Source organism: Mya arenaria, chromosome 11 (assembly GCF_026914265.1).
Source record: "Mya arenaria isolate MELC-2E11 chromosome 11, ASM2691426v1".
NCBI classification, from domain to species: domain Eukaryota; kingdom Metazoa; phylum Mollusca; class Bivalvia; order Myida; family Myidae; genus Mya; species Mya arenaria.
Window position 1 is genome coordinate 66,277,498 of NC_069132.1, and position 19,169 is coordinate 66,296,666.

Here is a 19,169-nt window from a genome sequence, read left to right on the forward strand (position 1 = left end):
ATTTTGCCGACTGCAAATTCATGTCTTGACTAAATAGATCATTTTTTATTGATCTGCTTGAACATGTTTATTATTAAAATCCTAAAGGGAGGCAAACGCGAACGCATTTTAGGAAGATAAGCTAGTGTTTGATAATCATTGTTGACCGTTAGGGCGGCGTTTTTTCTTCTGCGTTGACATTTAAAAACAACAGGACATGAGCAAACATATGTCAGTGAGCGCCAATGTGGAAAAACCTTGTTGACACTCTAGAAGTAATATTTTCAGCTTAATTATCCTGGAAAATTTGTCAGAAAGTTTTTTTTTGTCAAATTTGAATACGGGTCATCTGTTGTTTTAAAACCTTTTGAGCTACCAACTTCAAACTTCATAAACTTATTCACAGTAAATTGTGATTTTTTGTGAGGAGTTACATAAATCAAACCTAAATATTGTAAGAGTTATTGCCCTTTGTACCCGTTAAAACAAATACATATTTGTCATGTTTAACACGTCTGTTTAAAAAAAACTGGACATAAAATAGTTCAACCTATGGTGTATGGAAGGGCAGACAGGCACCATCCAGTATGTAGTCTGATCAATTACTTTTGAACCTTTGGTCCAATCATGACCAAATTTGATCAGAATGTGTATGAACGTGTTTGGTAAATAGCAAAATTGCTGAAGTTACCCGAGAGTTATTGCTCTTGTCCTAACAATAACTTTTTAAGTATTTGTCACAATAGTTAGTGAGAATGAATGAATTTAGTGAAGTGGCATAATGCATCAGAGAAGCCAATTTCCTGTTATTGCCCTTTAATTATCAACCAGTCAGCACAAAATGAGCGATACAGGGCCATATTGGCCCTCTTGTTTACACAATTATCGAATAAAAATTCCTACCTAACATAAGACGCTCAATTTAACGATCGAACGGCATATTTGTAATCATTGATTGCTAATTAACTTATTACATGTTAACTTTGGCTGATGACGATTGAATCGCAGGATTTGTTTCGAAGTGTTCTCAAAAACCGTACAAAAACATACCTGCATCGGAGTGATTCCTGTCAAATATCCCTCCTGTGTTTGCATTTGTGGTCGCTTGACGAAAGTTTGTTCTTCCCCCGTGATAATGTATTGAAATTATAATTTGGGTTTAAACGTTTTTTTTTTGATTCAGACGCATTACGTTTTAACATTTAAATCACGTAATGCGACTTTCTACATATTTTCACATACAACACAACGACTTAATTCTTCTGTTATTGTATTAACTTTAAAGATGTATATTGCGCTTGAAATATGAAACTGTTCAGAAAGTTTGACAACTTGAGACGACGATGGGGAAATTGTCATTTCCAATATTTCAAACGTTATCGCTGGTAAACAGTATTGATACTAATGGTCATATTAAAAGATAAACAAATGTCTTGAGAGCGGGGCGTCGAAACTAAGAGCGATAAACAAGTAACCTAATGCAGGGTACACATTGGAAGGGAGACGTAATTTTTGGATGCGGGGCTTTGATGCTTAGAGAAATGCACACTACGTTATCTAAAGCAGTGAACAAGTTTTTGCAGACAACATTTTCTTCGTTTTTTAAATCACATTTTGAACATATCGCTAATAGGAAGTAAGTCGTATTCATGCCAGAAACGCAATTAAATTCAAACCTTCGTAATCGATCGCTGATTTGCTGTTTAGTTATTCTCATTTTCAAAAAATGAAACACAAGGTCAGACTTTTAAATCTTCACGATCATATATTGAACCATTTTCGATCGATATATAAACAAAATACACATTAAGTAAAAGGAAAATTTCATACTGTAACTTCTGTTCTATCTACATGTTTCTAAAATAATTCTCATATCATGACGAGAATTGTCTGCAGAAGGTCCTATTAATTTCATGCATACATATTTATTAAAGAAGTTTAAAAGGCATTTTTTGGTGTGTTTGTATGCCATTATTCACTCTCATGAATAATAAACATGCATGTGTTTCCTTTCTTGCTAGCTTCTTTAAATATGAGTGAATTCTTTGCGGGTTTCTAAAGCTCACGATTAAAACTAAAATCAGGATTGAGTGCTTTCAACTACCGACTTATTTACAAATATATTATGTTTGCTTGGGTATATGCATCTTAAATGTAGGAAGATGATATATTTCATTGTCTATATCAATAAAATTTGCATGTTCTTTTTATTAATGCTATATACTTTACTAGTTAGTGATGTTCCGATGATCGATAATGCTTCCTGAAATTAGCAAGCACGTTGTTTGTAATATTTCCTCTCGTTATAAACGTTGATTATATCTCTTCTTTGAGTTAGTTTAAACATTCAAAGTGCTCAATTTTTATCATTAACAAATGAATATGGCTAAACAAATTTAACTCCAAATACCGCATATTATAATTTAACATTAACAATGGTTCACTTAAATGTTCGAATATATATTTGAAAAAATATGTGCTCCAAATGTTCAATATAAAGCATATTTTTTTCATTTCGTTTTGTTATGTTTCTTTCAAAATGTTGGTTAACTAACGTTTGCCGCATATTTTTAATTCCTGCAAAGGTTATCATACCAGTTAGATCATGTTTTTCCTGTCATCATGCATACAACTAAAGTATTGTACTTGAGATAGGTAGTCGACATCACTTGCTTTGTCTACCACGTACAGAGATAACATTGTGACTTGACATTATTAACGATGTATTCATAATGCATTTTTCATGATCATGACATGCGCTGCAGTTTCTGTCCCTCTTCAAACCCGTGACTTTTCTGTGATAAGAAAAGTCCATATCATGGAACAGGCTAGACACCAGATGGTCCCGAAACCGGCAATTACATTTTATCCATAAAAAAGCTTAAAGTTGTTAATATGAGGTAGTATGGGGCCAACAATACACCATTTTCATGCTTATGATAATAATTTTATGTCACTGTCTCAGCTGAGTTTACCCGTTTAAAAATAGTGATTAGTGATTTCCCAGTTTAAAGTAGGACATTTAGCATGTGGAAGACACGTGATGAGTACATGTACATGTACCGATGCTTTTTCTGGATTAACTGGGATGTGCGTGGTAGACAGACCAAGAACATTTATAAAAAGAAGAAAACAACAGCTAAAGATACATGTATCGACAGCAATCTGATAAATCAGTAAGTAAGATTCAATGAGTCGTACCCAACGATATTATTTTAAAGTAAGTTTTTGACAATTGTATTTTTTACTTGCAAAGGTTTCATCTGGTGAATAGTATCGTAAATATCCAAAACAAACCTTGGGTTTACAAATACTATACAAGGGCAAAAAGCCTTGAAAAAGTATAATTTGGCTCCTTGTATTACTATCAACAAATTTAACAGTGAATTTAAATTCCGCTGGTTTTGATACATAAGGAAAGCTTAAAAATCTCCGGAATGGTATAGTAGTTTCGACTAATCAAGTTGAACCTTATTTATTTTACAACGATTGTTATTACAACATTATATAAATCATTCTCGTTTTCACGATGTTACGCGAGAGGTTTTTCTTGTGTAGTGGCGGAGACCAGAGTACCCGGGGTACCTGGAGGAAACCCACTACTCCGACTCGGTGACCACAGACCAAATTCACATGCGCCAAGGCCAAGCATCGACCCCGGGTCGCCTTAGTGAGACGCGAGTGCGCTAACCACTGCACTAACCGGCTTGGACTTTAGTTAATGCATACTTTGATGAGATTGTTTATTTAGGATTGTAGGGAAAAAAGTGAGGTATGTGCACTTTAACTTGTTTTAACCCCCAATAAATTTACATTTTACTGACCGTTCCAAGGCGGTACCTACCGATCCTTGATAAGTATACCTAGTTCTTTATATATAGTATGTAAGCGCTGTGTTATTTGTGGAGTTTTGTGCTGTTCTTCCATGTCTCTTGTTTGTGATTTTTTTTTATAATCTATGGTTTTGGCGTTTAGTCATTCCCATTTAACCGGGTTTATGTTTAAAAATACATACCACTTAGCTTGTTTTTGTAGTTTTTCGCATAAATATTGTCACACGCATCATAACGCTTTTCATGTAAATATACAAGCAAACGGCATTACTTGGGCTCCGTATGTTGTTTCCGTGTATAAGGACTGTATTAAGAATGCTTGAAACATGAACTTAAAACTGTTAATCATATTCTAAATAGTATTACAATTGCGTTTCAATTTGTAATTTATCCATGCATTCAATGATTGCATATTTGCCCTGTTAGTTACGGCCGGCATTTTTTAATAACAAATTGTGAAAGAGAAAGCCGATACATTTTTCAAACTATTTGTTTTTTCCATCAAAACACATTATATTATTATTTAATAAACACACAATACAATAAAGGAATACATTTTTTTAAAAGCCAAAATATATCAACCCATAAATTTCTAATATTAAGAAAATTAACAATGTTTAATAAAAAAATATATGAAATATTTAGTTATTTCATGTTATGTAGCCGTTCATTAATGGTTTAACTAAATGTTTATTATTAGCATTTTCTAATTTGGGTGTCGATTACTTCACTCTATTTCAACATTAAACAATGATATATATGCCTTTTGATGTTATTTTGATATTTGTACTGTTTTATTCATATGAATTTTATTTAAGAACATACACGGTAGATGGACATTCGTCATCAATTCTTTAAAACGCTTTCAGCATTTCTTGCCTTTGTACCATTGGTTTTAAAGCCCGGTTACCTAAGCGCAACTAGCAATAAAATGTTATGTTGTTAATAGTTTATAGACTGTCTATTTACAATTTAGAACACAGTACACCGTTCCTAAAAGGTTTAAATGCTTATATTTCTTATATACATACACGTTGATATCACGAATCATGCAAATATTAAACTATTGTATGATCGTATTTTGCATGTAATACTGATCAAGTTAGAGACATGACAACGAAATAATTTGCACAAAAAGGATTTTTATTCCATTGAAGATCACCTTTGCTTGGACTTAAAAGACATTAGGCCTGTTTAATAAAGGGTTTAGTCTCCATCAAACCAATTAGAACGTTACATTTTATAACTACAGTGAAACTGCGTTCCCTCAAACAAGCGGTCGTTCGAGAACCGGCGTTCCCTCGAGGTCGGAGCTTGGTCCCGAACTTTTTTCCTTCTATTTTCATATAAAATATACCCACGCTGCATCGAAACCTAATTATGTCGAGCAGTCGAGCAATATCCTCGGTCCCAAGTACACAAATCGTGCATAAAACCTTATGGCTCCCTCGAGGACATAATTTCACACTTTTTTCCGAAGGCGTGTTCCAAAATAAATAAACAATTGCTAGGTGCTAACATTTTCGCAAATTGTAAAAATTGCAATGACAGTTGATAATAATCTGATAAGGTGTGAAAAACCGTTTTTCACTGTTAACGCATGACCGATATTTGTTGATATGGGCATTTGAGATGATAATTAGGAGAAGTTAATGACGAGAATTTAACGCTTTAGATGTGGCCAGAAGGTTCTTTTAATTCACTGCCGATGCTGACCGTGATCTTCAGACGCTCTGTACGCTGTCACGTCACATTACGATTGAACAGTTTCGCGAAACCGACAAGATGCGCCAATCAACAATCCTTGATTTTTCGAAACTTAAATCTGACTAATGGCACGATATGTACTGTCATTCAAATGTTGCTTGTTACGAAAATGTGTTTTTTTGTTAAAATAAACATTTCTATTTATGTATTTATTGTTTTTTCTTTTGCGTTTTACATTTAGTTTACGTCAACCTTTGAACATATTAGCGATTTCCACAACGCAACACATAATCGGTGTCTTAGTAAACAGTCTGTTTGACGACTTCAAACTTAAAATACACTGAAAGATATTTCAGATCAAACTGGAAAAATTGAAAATTCGGTCGTTCGAAACATCGGTTCCCTCGAGGTTTTGGCTCGGTCCCTGGCGACCTCGAGCGATCGCAGTTTTACTGTTGTTAATCTTTTTTTTCATCAACAGTTTTTAGTGCAGTATTTAAACCACTCGAATATAGGCCCTGGATACATTAATATTCCTCTCCAGACGTATTGGATATACAGAGAAGAAATCGTGTAAATACCTATGCAACTAATTGATACACGCTTTGTCATATGCAAAAACGTCATGCCCATCAATATAAAATAACAGGTATACAGGATCCAAGCAACTGTAATGAATTTAAACATTTTATCCGTCTAAAGAGAAAACAAATAATAGTGTATCAAACAGCACCGGAATGTAAATACCTAACTAATCACTATTCGTATTAAACAAAGACAATGTTTAAACAATCTAAAGCCCCCTCTAGCTCGACTCGTTAAAAGTCTGGTTTACCATTACCTTAAATAGTTTAACACACTTATTGCCAATTGAGAAGCAGTATCTTATTCAATATTAATTTATACAAGAATAATCTAGGTTAAAATTACAATTATATCATCCGCTTTAAAATTATATGTTTGAGCAACCGGTGGTAGGGTGTGTCGCTTAGACGCATGCAATAATCATGAAAGAGCAGAAAATAAATAACAACACGAATTATGGGACAATTTATACAACTATATAAAACGTTGACAAGAGCAAAGTGTATTCCAAAGTATAAAATCGGTAGATTTTGTTCTAATAAAATCCGGTTCTTGAAAGAAATGATAAATGCAACTATGTCAAAAGTAAATAAGCAAAAACAACACTGTATGACTACAAACTGCTGTCACGCCATATTCCACACAGCGGTTACATTCCTTGCCGTACAGCATATCGCTGCCAACGCATATGGCAATAGATAATATATAATCACATGACGCCAATCAAAATTAGAATAATTTCTTTTATTCGATGTTTCTTCCGGTTTCACTTTTTTTTAAATTATTTCAACAAAAATAAATATTTGACAAGCCCCATTTATAATAATAATAATAATAATAATAATAATAATAATGTTGATATAGTTTGAGGTACGCTTGTTCTACGGAAATATACCAGCATATAATAAATGGAGTACATTATGTTTTTATGGTTTAACTGTGGGTATACATCACTTTAAGTTGAGTTGCATACGTTAATTTTATCTGTCATTACTCAAGCCAGAAGATAATTTCTCTAAATTGTTTAAATTGAATACACTAGGCTACCGTATGAGGGTTCAACAAACACACACGCACGCACGCACGCACGCACGCACGCACGCACGCACGCACACACACGCACTGTTTTATACGGATTATGGTTTAAATAAGTTCAAGCAATATTGTTGGTATGAAGTAAAGTAAGTTATCGAACAAAGAAAACCGTAGAAAAATGTTCTAAAACAAAATAAGGACAACTAAAAATAATCATGAACAAATATAAACTATTGCATGTTGAAAATCATAAAACTATGAATTCATGGTAAAACAACTCTTGAATTATTATTGTTGTAAAGTAATTTTCATATAAATGAGGTTTTAAGCAAATATCTATGAAGTTTAAAACACACCATATCTTATAATTCTGTAAGAAGAGGGACTGCAAAAATAATTCACAATGTACCTATGTACACCATGTATGAAATGAGTACGTCTTCACTATAGAGAGAGGAACGCGCAATGAATACGAGGCGTTCCTCTCGCACTCAAAATGATGCGACGACGGTTATAATACAGTTCAACGACTAAACTCGATAAGAGACTACCCAAGAGAAATATATGCAGTAACATGTTCGCTAAGGCATGAGTCGTTCTAGTAAATGCATAATAAAATGGTGTAACCCACTAGAACAGCAACTGAGCTAACCGGCCGCTTCTCACCTTCTCAACACCTCTTTAAATAACGTACCGGTGCATATTTTGAACAGACAGATTGATCCGAATAACCACTCATTTGGACCAAAAAAGTCATCATGAAAGAATAAGAAATGAAAAAAGTAGTTTCTGATTTTTTAATTATCATTTACAGTCCAAACCATTAAATGAACATAACTGAAAACCCTGCGACCAACACTCAAACGTCAAATAATAAACGCCAATGACCTGTGCATATAATCAAATTTAAACATAAAAATATTTAAAGCTGGTATTTCAAGTAATGGAAACGGTCGCCGTAATGGAGGGAAATTACCGTTTGATTTTGAAAATTTCTTATAAAATTGAGGTTTCAGAAGAAAGTCTTCTATATTTCCCTGACTTTTAAAATAGAAGTTTCACTGTCATTATCTGATTAATAAAGACAAACTAATCTAGGGTCATAACAAAACGAGTTTGGTGCTGTTACTGGGCCAAAAAAATGTAACTATGCTTAAACGTCGCTTTTTCAAAGTGTTTGAAGCATTTTCTTTTCTCCCACCTCAGATAAGTAAGTCGAATAATTTAACCATGCTAGAAATTCTTATCTTGCCCACGGGCGAAGATAAAATGTCCGTATGTAACTCCATTTTAATGGTCTCCACATTGTATTTATCTCCCTGGTTGAAGTCTGTCGTCTGTAGCATCATGGAAACCTTATCTTGTGGCAATATTTAGAACGCTAAATAATTATTTCTCGTTTCAAATGTCACCAAAAAAGTTTTCAAGCACCTTTCAGGAAATAATGCTTCACTCTCCATAGAGACCGATTTGACTATTAACATCATCTGAATCACTGCGCGCATATCCATGACAACCACGAATTGTCGCATATTCTTACGCAAATATTTTCACTAAGCACCAGAGAGATCCAGCAAAAAATATATTTTTTACCACATTTGTTTTACTGAGTTGGGAGAAAAAGCATCTACCATAGCCGCTCGTTTCCGCAAAACACCCTTAGCTCCGGTCGGAATGAACATATCTTACACTCTTGGCCATGGAAGATACTTATAATCTTATTGGCTCAAAACGACAACATTAAGACAATCATAATATATACAACATCTGCTATAGCTGGCTTTTAGTATTATAGAAACAAAACAAGACACAGAAAGACTTTGATGACATTGATTAAATAACCTGTCAGTGTAACCATCAATGTTGAACATGACACTAAACATAATAAGGCACTTGAGGCATTAGATTCTTTTGTCTCACAGTGATATTCACATTGTAGAAAGTTTGATGGGACTTTACTGTTTTTTTTTACTATTGTTAGTGAGAAAATAGAGATACATTTTCATTACTATTTAATACTTTTAACAATGGTCTGCTAATATTTCAAAGAATTAAATACAACATTGTTTAAAGCTTATATGAGGCAATTCAACAACAAACGCGCTTTTGCAATACATATATTATCTTATTTCTAAGCATACAAGCTACTATCCAACTAAGTCAGGAACGCTAGGTTCCGGTTGACCAGGCATGGCTGCCTCCCCTACTATTGGTAGTAGTACGCTCAATGTATTTTGCATTCTCCTAAGGCTCTGAAGGATGGTATGCCTCCACGATGGCGAGATTTCGATCCACACATTTTCATCCAGCTTATAATTCTCATGCGAGGATATGGCATGGGCCGCGTCGATTGCGGCCTGTGTTAAATTGTACGGATTGACATTCTCTAAGCCTCCAGAATCAATGAAGATTCTCTTGGGTGGTCGATTTACAGCGTATGCAGGGTTTGTCAAAGTTTTGTCATTAAAATCAAAATCACAGAGGTCATTTGTCTCATTGTTCATTGCTCATTTTGCCACCAAAACCAAGGCGACATGCATGCAGCGAAGGAGAATACCGCAGGTCGTGTCCAAACTGCATGACATGACATGAGACCGCCAAGGGAGTAGCCGAGGATGCCATATCTACCGGGCTTGATTCTTCCAGAAGACGACCTGTTGGCTTCTGGCATAGCTTCGTTAATAAGAAAGTCGAGCGTCTGTTCACCTAGGCCACCGACTAGGGCTCTTTTACCACACTTATTGATCATTGGTTGTTGAAATTGAGTTCCATTTAAAGTACGAATGTCCGACAAGCAAAATCCACACATGTCTTCGAATGTGCCATTAATACACTCAAGGTCAAGTGCCCTCGTTGGTGTCATTAAGGTTTCCCTGTTTTGAATCTTGTAGTCACCAAAGGCAACTACAATGGCTTCTTGGGATACTTGCGTTGGATACACCAATTCATCAAATATATATTTAAATGATCCAGCTTCATTAGGGCCAACGTCAAAGACAATGACAACAGGATATGATTTGAAAGGATTCTCCAAAAAGCTTGGCGGACGCCACACGGCAACATCTCTTCGACCACCTATATATTGTGAAGCCACAGTCAAATTTTTTAGACTGCCGGAGTTAGTGTAAAACCAAGGATGAAACACAAACTCAGGTCTTGTCTTAAAATACGCTGAAGCTGCTGAGACAGGTAACTTGAGGGCAAAATTGGCACCCATCATGTCATTATGGTCATCTACAAGGATACGAAACTGCAGGAACTTATTGGGCAGCACAGCGTCGCCATAACAAGGTTCGCATTGAAAACCCTTTGGTGTAGACTTGTAGTTAAACAGCATGGTCCAAGTATCGTTGGAAGACCGACCCATCTCAATGCCCTTGTTCCACGATAAGCCAAGTCCATTGCCTCGCATATACAGGCTTCGTCAACCGTGAGCCTAGATTTTTATCAATAGTATGAGTTTATTTAGAAATAAAATATATAATTATACATGTTTATATTGGTTTTTATTGCATTTAGTTCGATATGATTCTTTTTCCCCGCCATTATTCCGTATAATGCTTAATATTCAGAACATTTGCTAGTTAATTGAAATAATCACAGGTCGTTGCAAGATGTATTGCACTCGTTACATATACGAACACGGTAAGAAAATATAATTAATGTTTCCAATCGTAGTTCTTGTAATATGTGACATGTAAATCACAGTAAATAAGTATATGTAGACAATGAATAAAACAATTAAAGCGGATAAAGCCTATTATTTATTGACTGTATGGCAAGGTAGGTAAAGTCATGTTTTGAATTAAAATGTCCTAGCATATGTAATAGTTAATATATGATCATTGATAAGGTGGTTTTATAATGGCCGAGTTGTCCTCAGTCTAAAACTGCTGACGTCAGATAAGTATCTCGGCTAATATGAAATCACCTAACTGATAACATTAAACTAATTATTTAAGTTCCAAATGATTATTACTCTACCTGAAGTGTATCAGCCGGATATTGCGCTGTTACCAATATTGACATGTGCCTTGTTTCAGGGTCTACGTGAGTATAACAGGTGCCATGGAGACACATTCCGTTCTTCCCTGAGTCACTCGTGCACGGTTTCATCTCCCTGCAAAGTGGACTTGTTGTCGAATTGCAGAGGCAACTAACAACAAAATATGTCATAATCAACAAACAAAACACTGCGTATAATCTCCATGTTCGGTGCATATGGTATAATCCACCATAAAATCACTTTTCCGAGTCATGGACGCGCTTCAATGTTCTTCTGATAGACACTTAAGACTATGCAGAAGAACGCTTCTCATATAGTTGTAATCTGAAAGGTTTTTTGTTCGTTTTTTTGATTTCATTATTTTATATGTTTATTTACTGGGTGGTGTATGTTTAATCTTAGTAAATAAATGATACGGTAACTACTGTCCTCTTGGTATTATGGGTATGCAGTCTATATCTAAAACACATATCTCTTGCAAAGTTTAAATCATCAAAATGATACTCATTTGTTTATCGTTAGGATCGCAATACTTTAGTCAATGTGATGCAAACCTTAATATTTAGTTTGGGATTTTCGACGTTAAATTTATTGCGATATTACACGGAAATAAATATATAATCTGACTAGTATATTCCTAAAAAGGATATAAAATAAAGTTTTTTTTCAAAATCCGACTTACAATGCTTGTAAATGAAACGTCTTTTTGAAAATAACGTCCTTGAAATTTTGTCCCAGCATTGTGCGTGCTGACGAATGATTTGGAATTGAGCGCGGGCTTACGTTTCAAAGCAGTGATGATATTAAAATGATATTTCATTGTATGGAACAGAAATACATAGTAATTACTTCACTGAAAATTCTCCTTTATCATCAGAAAGCATTCATCAAATTTATCAATGTTATTTATTTATTTATTCATTGATTGTTCAATTGATGAAAGTCTTAAAGGGACTGAACTCCGTATGATAAAATAGCAAAAAAGGAAATAATCGAAAACTGACATAAACTTGGTATCGATGCGTACAATGCATTGAAACTAATTTACTGAATTACCACATAGTTCACAATTAATCTATTTTTCGCATTTTATTCAGTATCTGTCCATTAAAAATGATTACTAGGTATGTCTACATAGTAGAATATATTCCAACCGTTTAGGCTAAGTATTTGTAGCACAGTGGGTTCAACACCGGTCAGCAACTTTGGCGACACCGGTTTGGATCCGGTCTTCGACTAGATATGTTTTTACATTTTGGTATTTCTTTTACAATTATGATATCAAAGAGTAAAAAAACACATTTAATAACTGTCCTCAGATTTGTTACAGAAAAAACGTTTGTGATGCCCATTTGGTGTATAGTCCTTTTAAAGGAAATACAGTTTCCGCGTTATATTGTATAGAGGAAAATAATTGTCTCAAAATCAACTGACTAAAGCTGGTATGGTTAGTTTTGTGGATGGCGCAATTTAGTGGTGGTCATTTCTATCGAGACTGCTGTAGGGGCAACATCAAGTTTTATTTCTTTTTTGCGGCCTTATACATGTTGGTAGAGTGTTATAATGTTGATATTTCCAGATAAGTCATTTACTTTTGTTAAGAAGATCATATTCAGATATATTCGCTGTCTAATATTTGAATGGATAGACTGACAAACACTAAAACGTGTTTCGCGCATTGCTACGAATACAATTTTCCTTGCACATTCAAAAACGACAAGCGAGGTTTATCCTTTACAGCCAGTATCCCAGATAATAATGCCCGATCCTAATTTTTATATGCTCTAGTTATCTATATTCAGAACAATACTATGTTTTTCGCTAGGATTATGACATACTCGGTTTGGGGTGATATATGTGACATGCTCGGTTTGGGGTGATATATGTGACTTGCTCGGTTTGGGGTGATATATGTGACATGCTCGGTTTGGGGTGATATATGTGACTTGCCTGGTTTGGGGTGATATATGTCACTTGCCTGGTTTGGGTTGATATATGTGACATGATCGGTATGGGGTGATATATGTGACTTGCTCGGTTTGGGGTGATATATGTGACATGCTTGGTTTGGGGTGATATATATGACATGCTAAGTTTGGGGTGATATATGTGACATGCTCGGTTTGGGGTGATATATGTGACAAGCTCGGTTTGGGGTGATATATGTGACTTGCCTGGTTTGGGGAGATATATGTGACATGCTTGGTTTGGGGTGATATATGTTACTTGCTCGGTTTGGGGTGATATATGTGACTTGCCTGGTTTGGGGTGATATATGTGACATGATTGGTTTGGGGTGATATATGTGACATGCTCGGTTTGGGGTGATATATGTGACAAGCTCGGTTTGGGGTGATATATGTGACATGCTCGGTTTGGGGTGATATATGTGACAAGTTCGGTATGGGGTGATATATTTGACATGCATGGTTTGGGGTGATATATGTGACATGCTCGGTTTGGGGTATATGTGACATGATCGGTTTGGGGTGATATATGTGACATGCTCGGTTTGGGGTGATATATGTGACATGCTCGGTTTGGTGTGATTTATGTGAATTGCTCGGTTTGGTGTGATATATGTGACTTGTCTGGTTTGGGGTGATATATGTGACATGCTCGGTTTGGGGTGATATATGTGACATGCTCGGTTTGGGGTGATATTTGACAAGCTCGGTATGGGGTGATATATTTGACATGCATGGTTTGGGGTGATATATGTGACATGCATGGTTTGGGGTGATATATGTGACATGCTCGGTTTGGTGTGAATTATGTGAATTGCTCGGTTTGGTGTGATATATGTGACTTGTCTGGTTTGGGGTGATATATGTGACATGCTCGGTTTGGGGTGATATATGTGACAAGCTCGGTGTGGGGTGATATATGTGACTTGCCTGGTTTGGGGTGATATATGTGACTTGCCTGGTTTGGGGTGATATATGTGACATGATCGGTTTGGTGTGATTTATGTGAATTGCTCGGTTTGGTGTGATATATGTGACTTGTCTGGTTTGGGGTGATATATGTGACATGCTCGGTTTGGGGTGATATATGTGACGAGCTCGGTTTGGGGTGATATATGTGACTTGCCTGGTTTGGGGTGATATATGTGACATGCTCGGTTTGGGGTGATATATGTGACTTGCCTGGTTTGGGGTGATATATGTGACTTGCTCGGTTTGGGGTGATATATGTGACATGATCGGTTTGGGGTGATATATGTGACTTGCTCCGTTTGGGTTGATATATGTGACTTGCTCGGTTTGGGGTGATATATGTGACATGCTAAGTTTGGGGTGATATATGTGACATGCTCGGTTAGGGGTGATATATGTGACAAGCTCGGTTTGGGGTGATATATGTGAAGTGATCGGTTTGGGGTGATATATGTGAGATGCTATGTTTGGGGTGATATATGTGACTTGCTCGGTTTGAGGTGATATATGTGACTTGCCTGGTTTGGGGTGATATATGTGACATGCTCGGTTTGGGGTGATATATGTGACATGCTCGGTTTGGGGTGATATATGTGATTTTATGTACACGTTATAAGAAGATATCATTATGTATGACAATATGTAAAACTGATGGTATGATCTTATATGAATGCAAAGTAGTAAATAGTTTAAGTACAATTTTGTGTTTGTATGTTTTGTTTGTTGCCTCCACCTTGTATCTGATGTCGCCACAAATAAATTCGTCTCGTCAGTGCGAACGGGGTTGCTTGTATTTGGAAGGGTTGTTGTTGAGACGTAATGTACGCGTACTTCTACATCAAATAAACTCGTCTCGTCAGTGCAGACGGAGTTGCTTGTATTTGGAAGGGTTGGTGTTGAGACGTGATGTACGCGTACTTCTACATCAAATAAACTCGTCTCGTCAGTGCAGACGGAGTTGCTTGTATTTGGAAGGGTTGGTGTTGAGACGTGATGTACGCGTACTTCTACATCAAATAAACTCGTCTCGTCAGTGCAGACGGAGTTGCTTGTATTTGGAAGGGTTGGTGTTGAGACGTGATGTACGCGTACTTCTACATCAAATAAACTCGTCTCGTCAGTGCAGACGGAGTTGCTTGTATTTGGAAGGGTTGGTGTTGAGACGTGATGTACGCGTACTTCTACATCAAATAAACTCGTCTCGTCAGTGTTAACGGGGTTGCTTGTATTTGGAAGGGTTGGTGATGAGACGTAATGTATGCGTACTTCTACATCAAATAAACTTACGCGCTTCGTGATAGCAATGCATTTTTTTTTCGAAAAAACGGTCACCGTTTAAAGCGATAATGAAGAAACGGTAATTATTGAAAGCCACGCTGACAGCTTTGAACAGTTTATTTATTTCTTAGTTTGATTGTTTGCTGATTTTTTTCAGAGTCTGATTAAACTAAACGGCAAACGAGTAGAATAAATCCAAACAAGCAAACATAAATCGTGTTGCCGCATTATGATTATTCATTAATTGTTTAACTATTTTGCTTCTAATATGAATATACTGTTACCATAGTCAGTCAACTTCATAAATGAATATGGGCTTACCTGCCCACATTCCCCATCCCCGTTCTTGGCTGATCCTGTTTTATGTTACGGAAAGCAAATTTGAATAAGGTGTTATGGAATTGGCGGCGATAATTGGGCTGTTAAACGATCTTGGTCTTGCATACTTGTATTGAAATCGGAGGACATCAATAGATATTCATTAAAAATTAATGATTTTTACTCGTTCTCAAAAAACAGAAAAACATGAGAATACAAGTATTCAAAATATTCTACTACAACACATTTGCGGCCATACGGTTTCAGATTGATGAATCATGCCGATGTTAAAGTTAAATATCTCAGTTTGAGCCAATTAAAAGGACTTGTTCCCGTTTGATAGGGAATTGTTAACAATATTTTGGTTTGAAATTTAAACACAATGATTGTTACAATGATAAAACATTATCAAAAATATATAAAGAAATAACTTAAATGTAATAGTTTGCCAAAGGCTTTAGTAACGCCACTGAACCCCCCCCCCCCCCCACAAAGTTGTGTTTAAATAAGGATCTGCATTCTGCTGTTTGGTTTGTATTCATTAAGGTCAGTAAAATGAAATCCTTCCAACAAAGGTCACTCAATTGTATATTAAGGTACCGGGTGAACATATAAGCGCGTTATCTCATCGCGCCATTTTGATTAAAGTATTGAAAGTTAATGCCTTATTACCCGATACAATTTTTATATCATTTGCAAGAATGTTGTTTGCTTGTTAGTACATTGTAAACGAGATACCTATTAAGTAATAACATAATGTATAGTTGGAGCTTTTACTTTTGGTCTTTATTTTTAAATGAAATCGGACGCGAAATAAACAAATTGGCAATGCTGCATATGGAAATACTCCAAATGTCACCATGCATTATTGCGCATAGTTGCCGCTGCTAGTCGGAAGGACTCTATTTTTAGAAAAATAATGTCAATTAAGACTCGTCTATTATTCGCATAAGTCTTCATGGAAAGTATTTCCCGGTCTTAGGCCAGTGTTAGCAATGAATCGTATAAACAATAAATGATGTTTTAGGTAGATAGCCTTTGAAAATGGCAGAATGTGAAAGTGTGTATAGCTACGTCAAAATTGTCAGTAATTAGGTTGATAATGGCCTAGAAAGTTCCGTATGCATTGAGAGAAATGTATTATTGATTGAATTGCTTTGTTGTGGAGTTAGTTAAATAAGGGATAAAATACTTGATAAGGGTTTCCGTAAGGGCCTCAGCTGTGTTACCACCGAGTTTAATCTACAAGAGACTATTTATCAACAAACAGAACGAAACAGCAACGTGTACGTAGGCATGCTTGATCAGAAGGCTGCGTTTGATGCTGTGTGGCATGATGGACTATTCTTAAAGCTTGGGCCAGTTTGGAATTGTCGGAAAAGCCCTCCGTACACTTAAAGCATCTTATAGCAATCTTAAATGCCTTGTTAAGCTTAATGACGATACATCAGATTGCATCAACATACAAAAATCAGTTCGCCAAGGATGTGTTTTATCTACATTTTACTATTTAATCTACGTCGACAACCTTCTGAGAGATCTTGAGATCAGTAGCAACGGCTGCTGTGTTCTTTCAACCAATTCCGGCAATCCTGCATACGCTGATGATATTGCCCTGTTGGCATTATCTCTCTTGAATCTTCAGAAAATGATGGACATTGTATATCGCTACTGTAAGTCATGGCGAATAGACATGAATGTAAACAAGTCAGAAATAATCGTATTTACAAGGAAACGTGATCCACCCAAACTCCCTCAAACTTATAGTGCGAATCACCTGGGTGTGAAACAAGTTTCTAACATGAAGTGCAAAGCACAAATTGTGAGAGATGCCAAAAAGCTAAAAATGCATTTTTTTTTTTGCAATGACTGCTCAAGGTGTACAGCCACATGGTCTTAATCCATTAGTTTCGGTTAATCTCTATTTTAGAATCATAATACCAATTGTTATCTTTTGTAGTGAATTATGGACTAATGTACAAAGCGGTATAGCTTCAGTTAATCGCTTACAGCATTTGATGGTTAAGAAAATTCAGGGATTTCATTTTCGCACGAGATCTGATATGTGTAAATCAATGCCTGGGCTTCATAAATTGCATTCATCGGTGATCATTAAGAAATTGCTATTCTTACATTTGATAATGTGTCTAGACTCTAAATGTACCACTAAGAATATTTTTCTACGACGATACTTTCAGTTTGTAACAGATAGAAATGTTTCTTTAGGTTTTATTCCTGATATATGTTCAATCCTAAGTACTTATGGGCTTCAAAGCTTTATCAACAATGCTTTAGTTAATCCAGAACGAATTCCCTCTAGACGTCAATGGAAACACACAGTTAAAACTATAGTTTCATTGAAAGATACCTCATTATGGTCAGAACGAACTTTGTCAGGCGAGGATTTTAGTCTATTCAGAATTTTGCAACCGCGTGTAAGTACAGCAACAGTGTATAATATATTTGACTTAAACTGTTTTAAACATATTCGAATGTATATTGCAAAACTGTGGTGCAAAAAACCACCACAATTGCCACAACGATGTCATGGATGTCAAACAGTTACTGACAATTTGGATATACACATCATTCACGGGTGCACCAAACATGAGCGTGAAAGGTGGCGTATAATTACTGACGTCATAGAAATGGACATGAGCCTTGCGCAAGGACTGTTGTCAATGAATAGCGTAATGTTTTTCTTAGCACTTCTTGGGGCAGAACTATGTGTACAGCATTACCAAGCAGTGCGAAAACAATTATTGAGACGATCGTTTGTATTCATTTATAACTGTCTCGTGAAAAGTGCATAATTGTGTTCGATACAAAACTTATACCTTAATTTTGATGCAAAGGATATAAACACTATCTCAATATGCATGTTGATATAATATGCTAATTTTTGTGTATGTACATATATCATGTATGTAGATATCATGCCTTCATAGTAACAATGTGTACATAATATGAATATCACCGTTAATAGTGGAAATAAAGATGAGTTGAGTTGAGTTGAGTTGACTGTACGATACGATGTTCTTTGAAAATATTTAAAATTCAACAGAGGCCTATGTTCAAATACATCAAATGAGAATTTAACTTAAATAGATTAGATTTGCAAAATAACGACGTTGGCGTAAACATAACTCGTCCTCATTCCAAATGACAGTCGGTCATATTTACTGGTGTTATCTCGATTTGTGGCTACGGTTTCTCCTTTTGGCGGATTCGTCCATCTGGATATTCTATTAGGTGACATCGTATAAAAATATATTTTGCTTTTTGGCTACATGGTGTTTCGCTATATCAATGTATATGGCACTGTATATAAAATGCTGATTTCTTTAAAACTTATGTGTTAATGTTTTCCCTTCGTCCATACGATTTAGACCTAGCCTGTCACATTTAAACCTTGCAATTGGAAAATCAATATTCTTTACGTGAACATTTATTTTATGCAAGTTTATGCAAATGCTTATTATGCTAAAG

At 35.7% G+C, this 19,169-nt stretch overlaps 1 protein-coding gene across 1 annotated transcript; it reads right to left on the bottom strand.

The window, feature by feature from the left end:
• Positions 1–9,639: 9,639 nt before the first annotated feature.
• On the bottom strand, positions 9,640–10,551 carry LOC128208705 (uncharacterized). Its single transcript, XM_052912253.1, has one exon. The coding sequence runs from the start codon at positions 10,549–10,551 to the stop codon at positions 9,640–9,642; it is 912 nt and encodes a 303-aa protein (XP_052768213.1).
• Between the last annotated feature and the right edge of the window lie 8,618 nt (positions 10,552–19,169).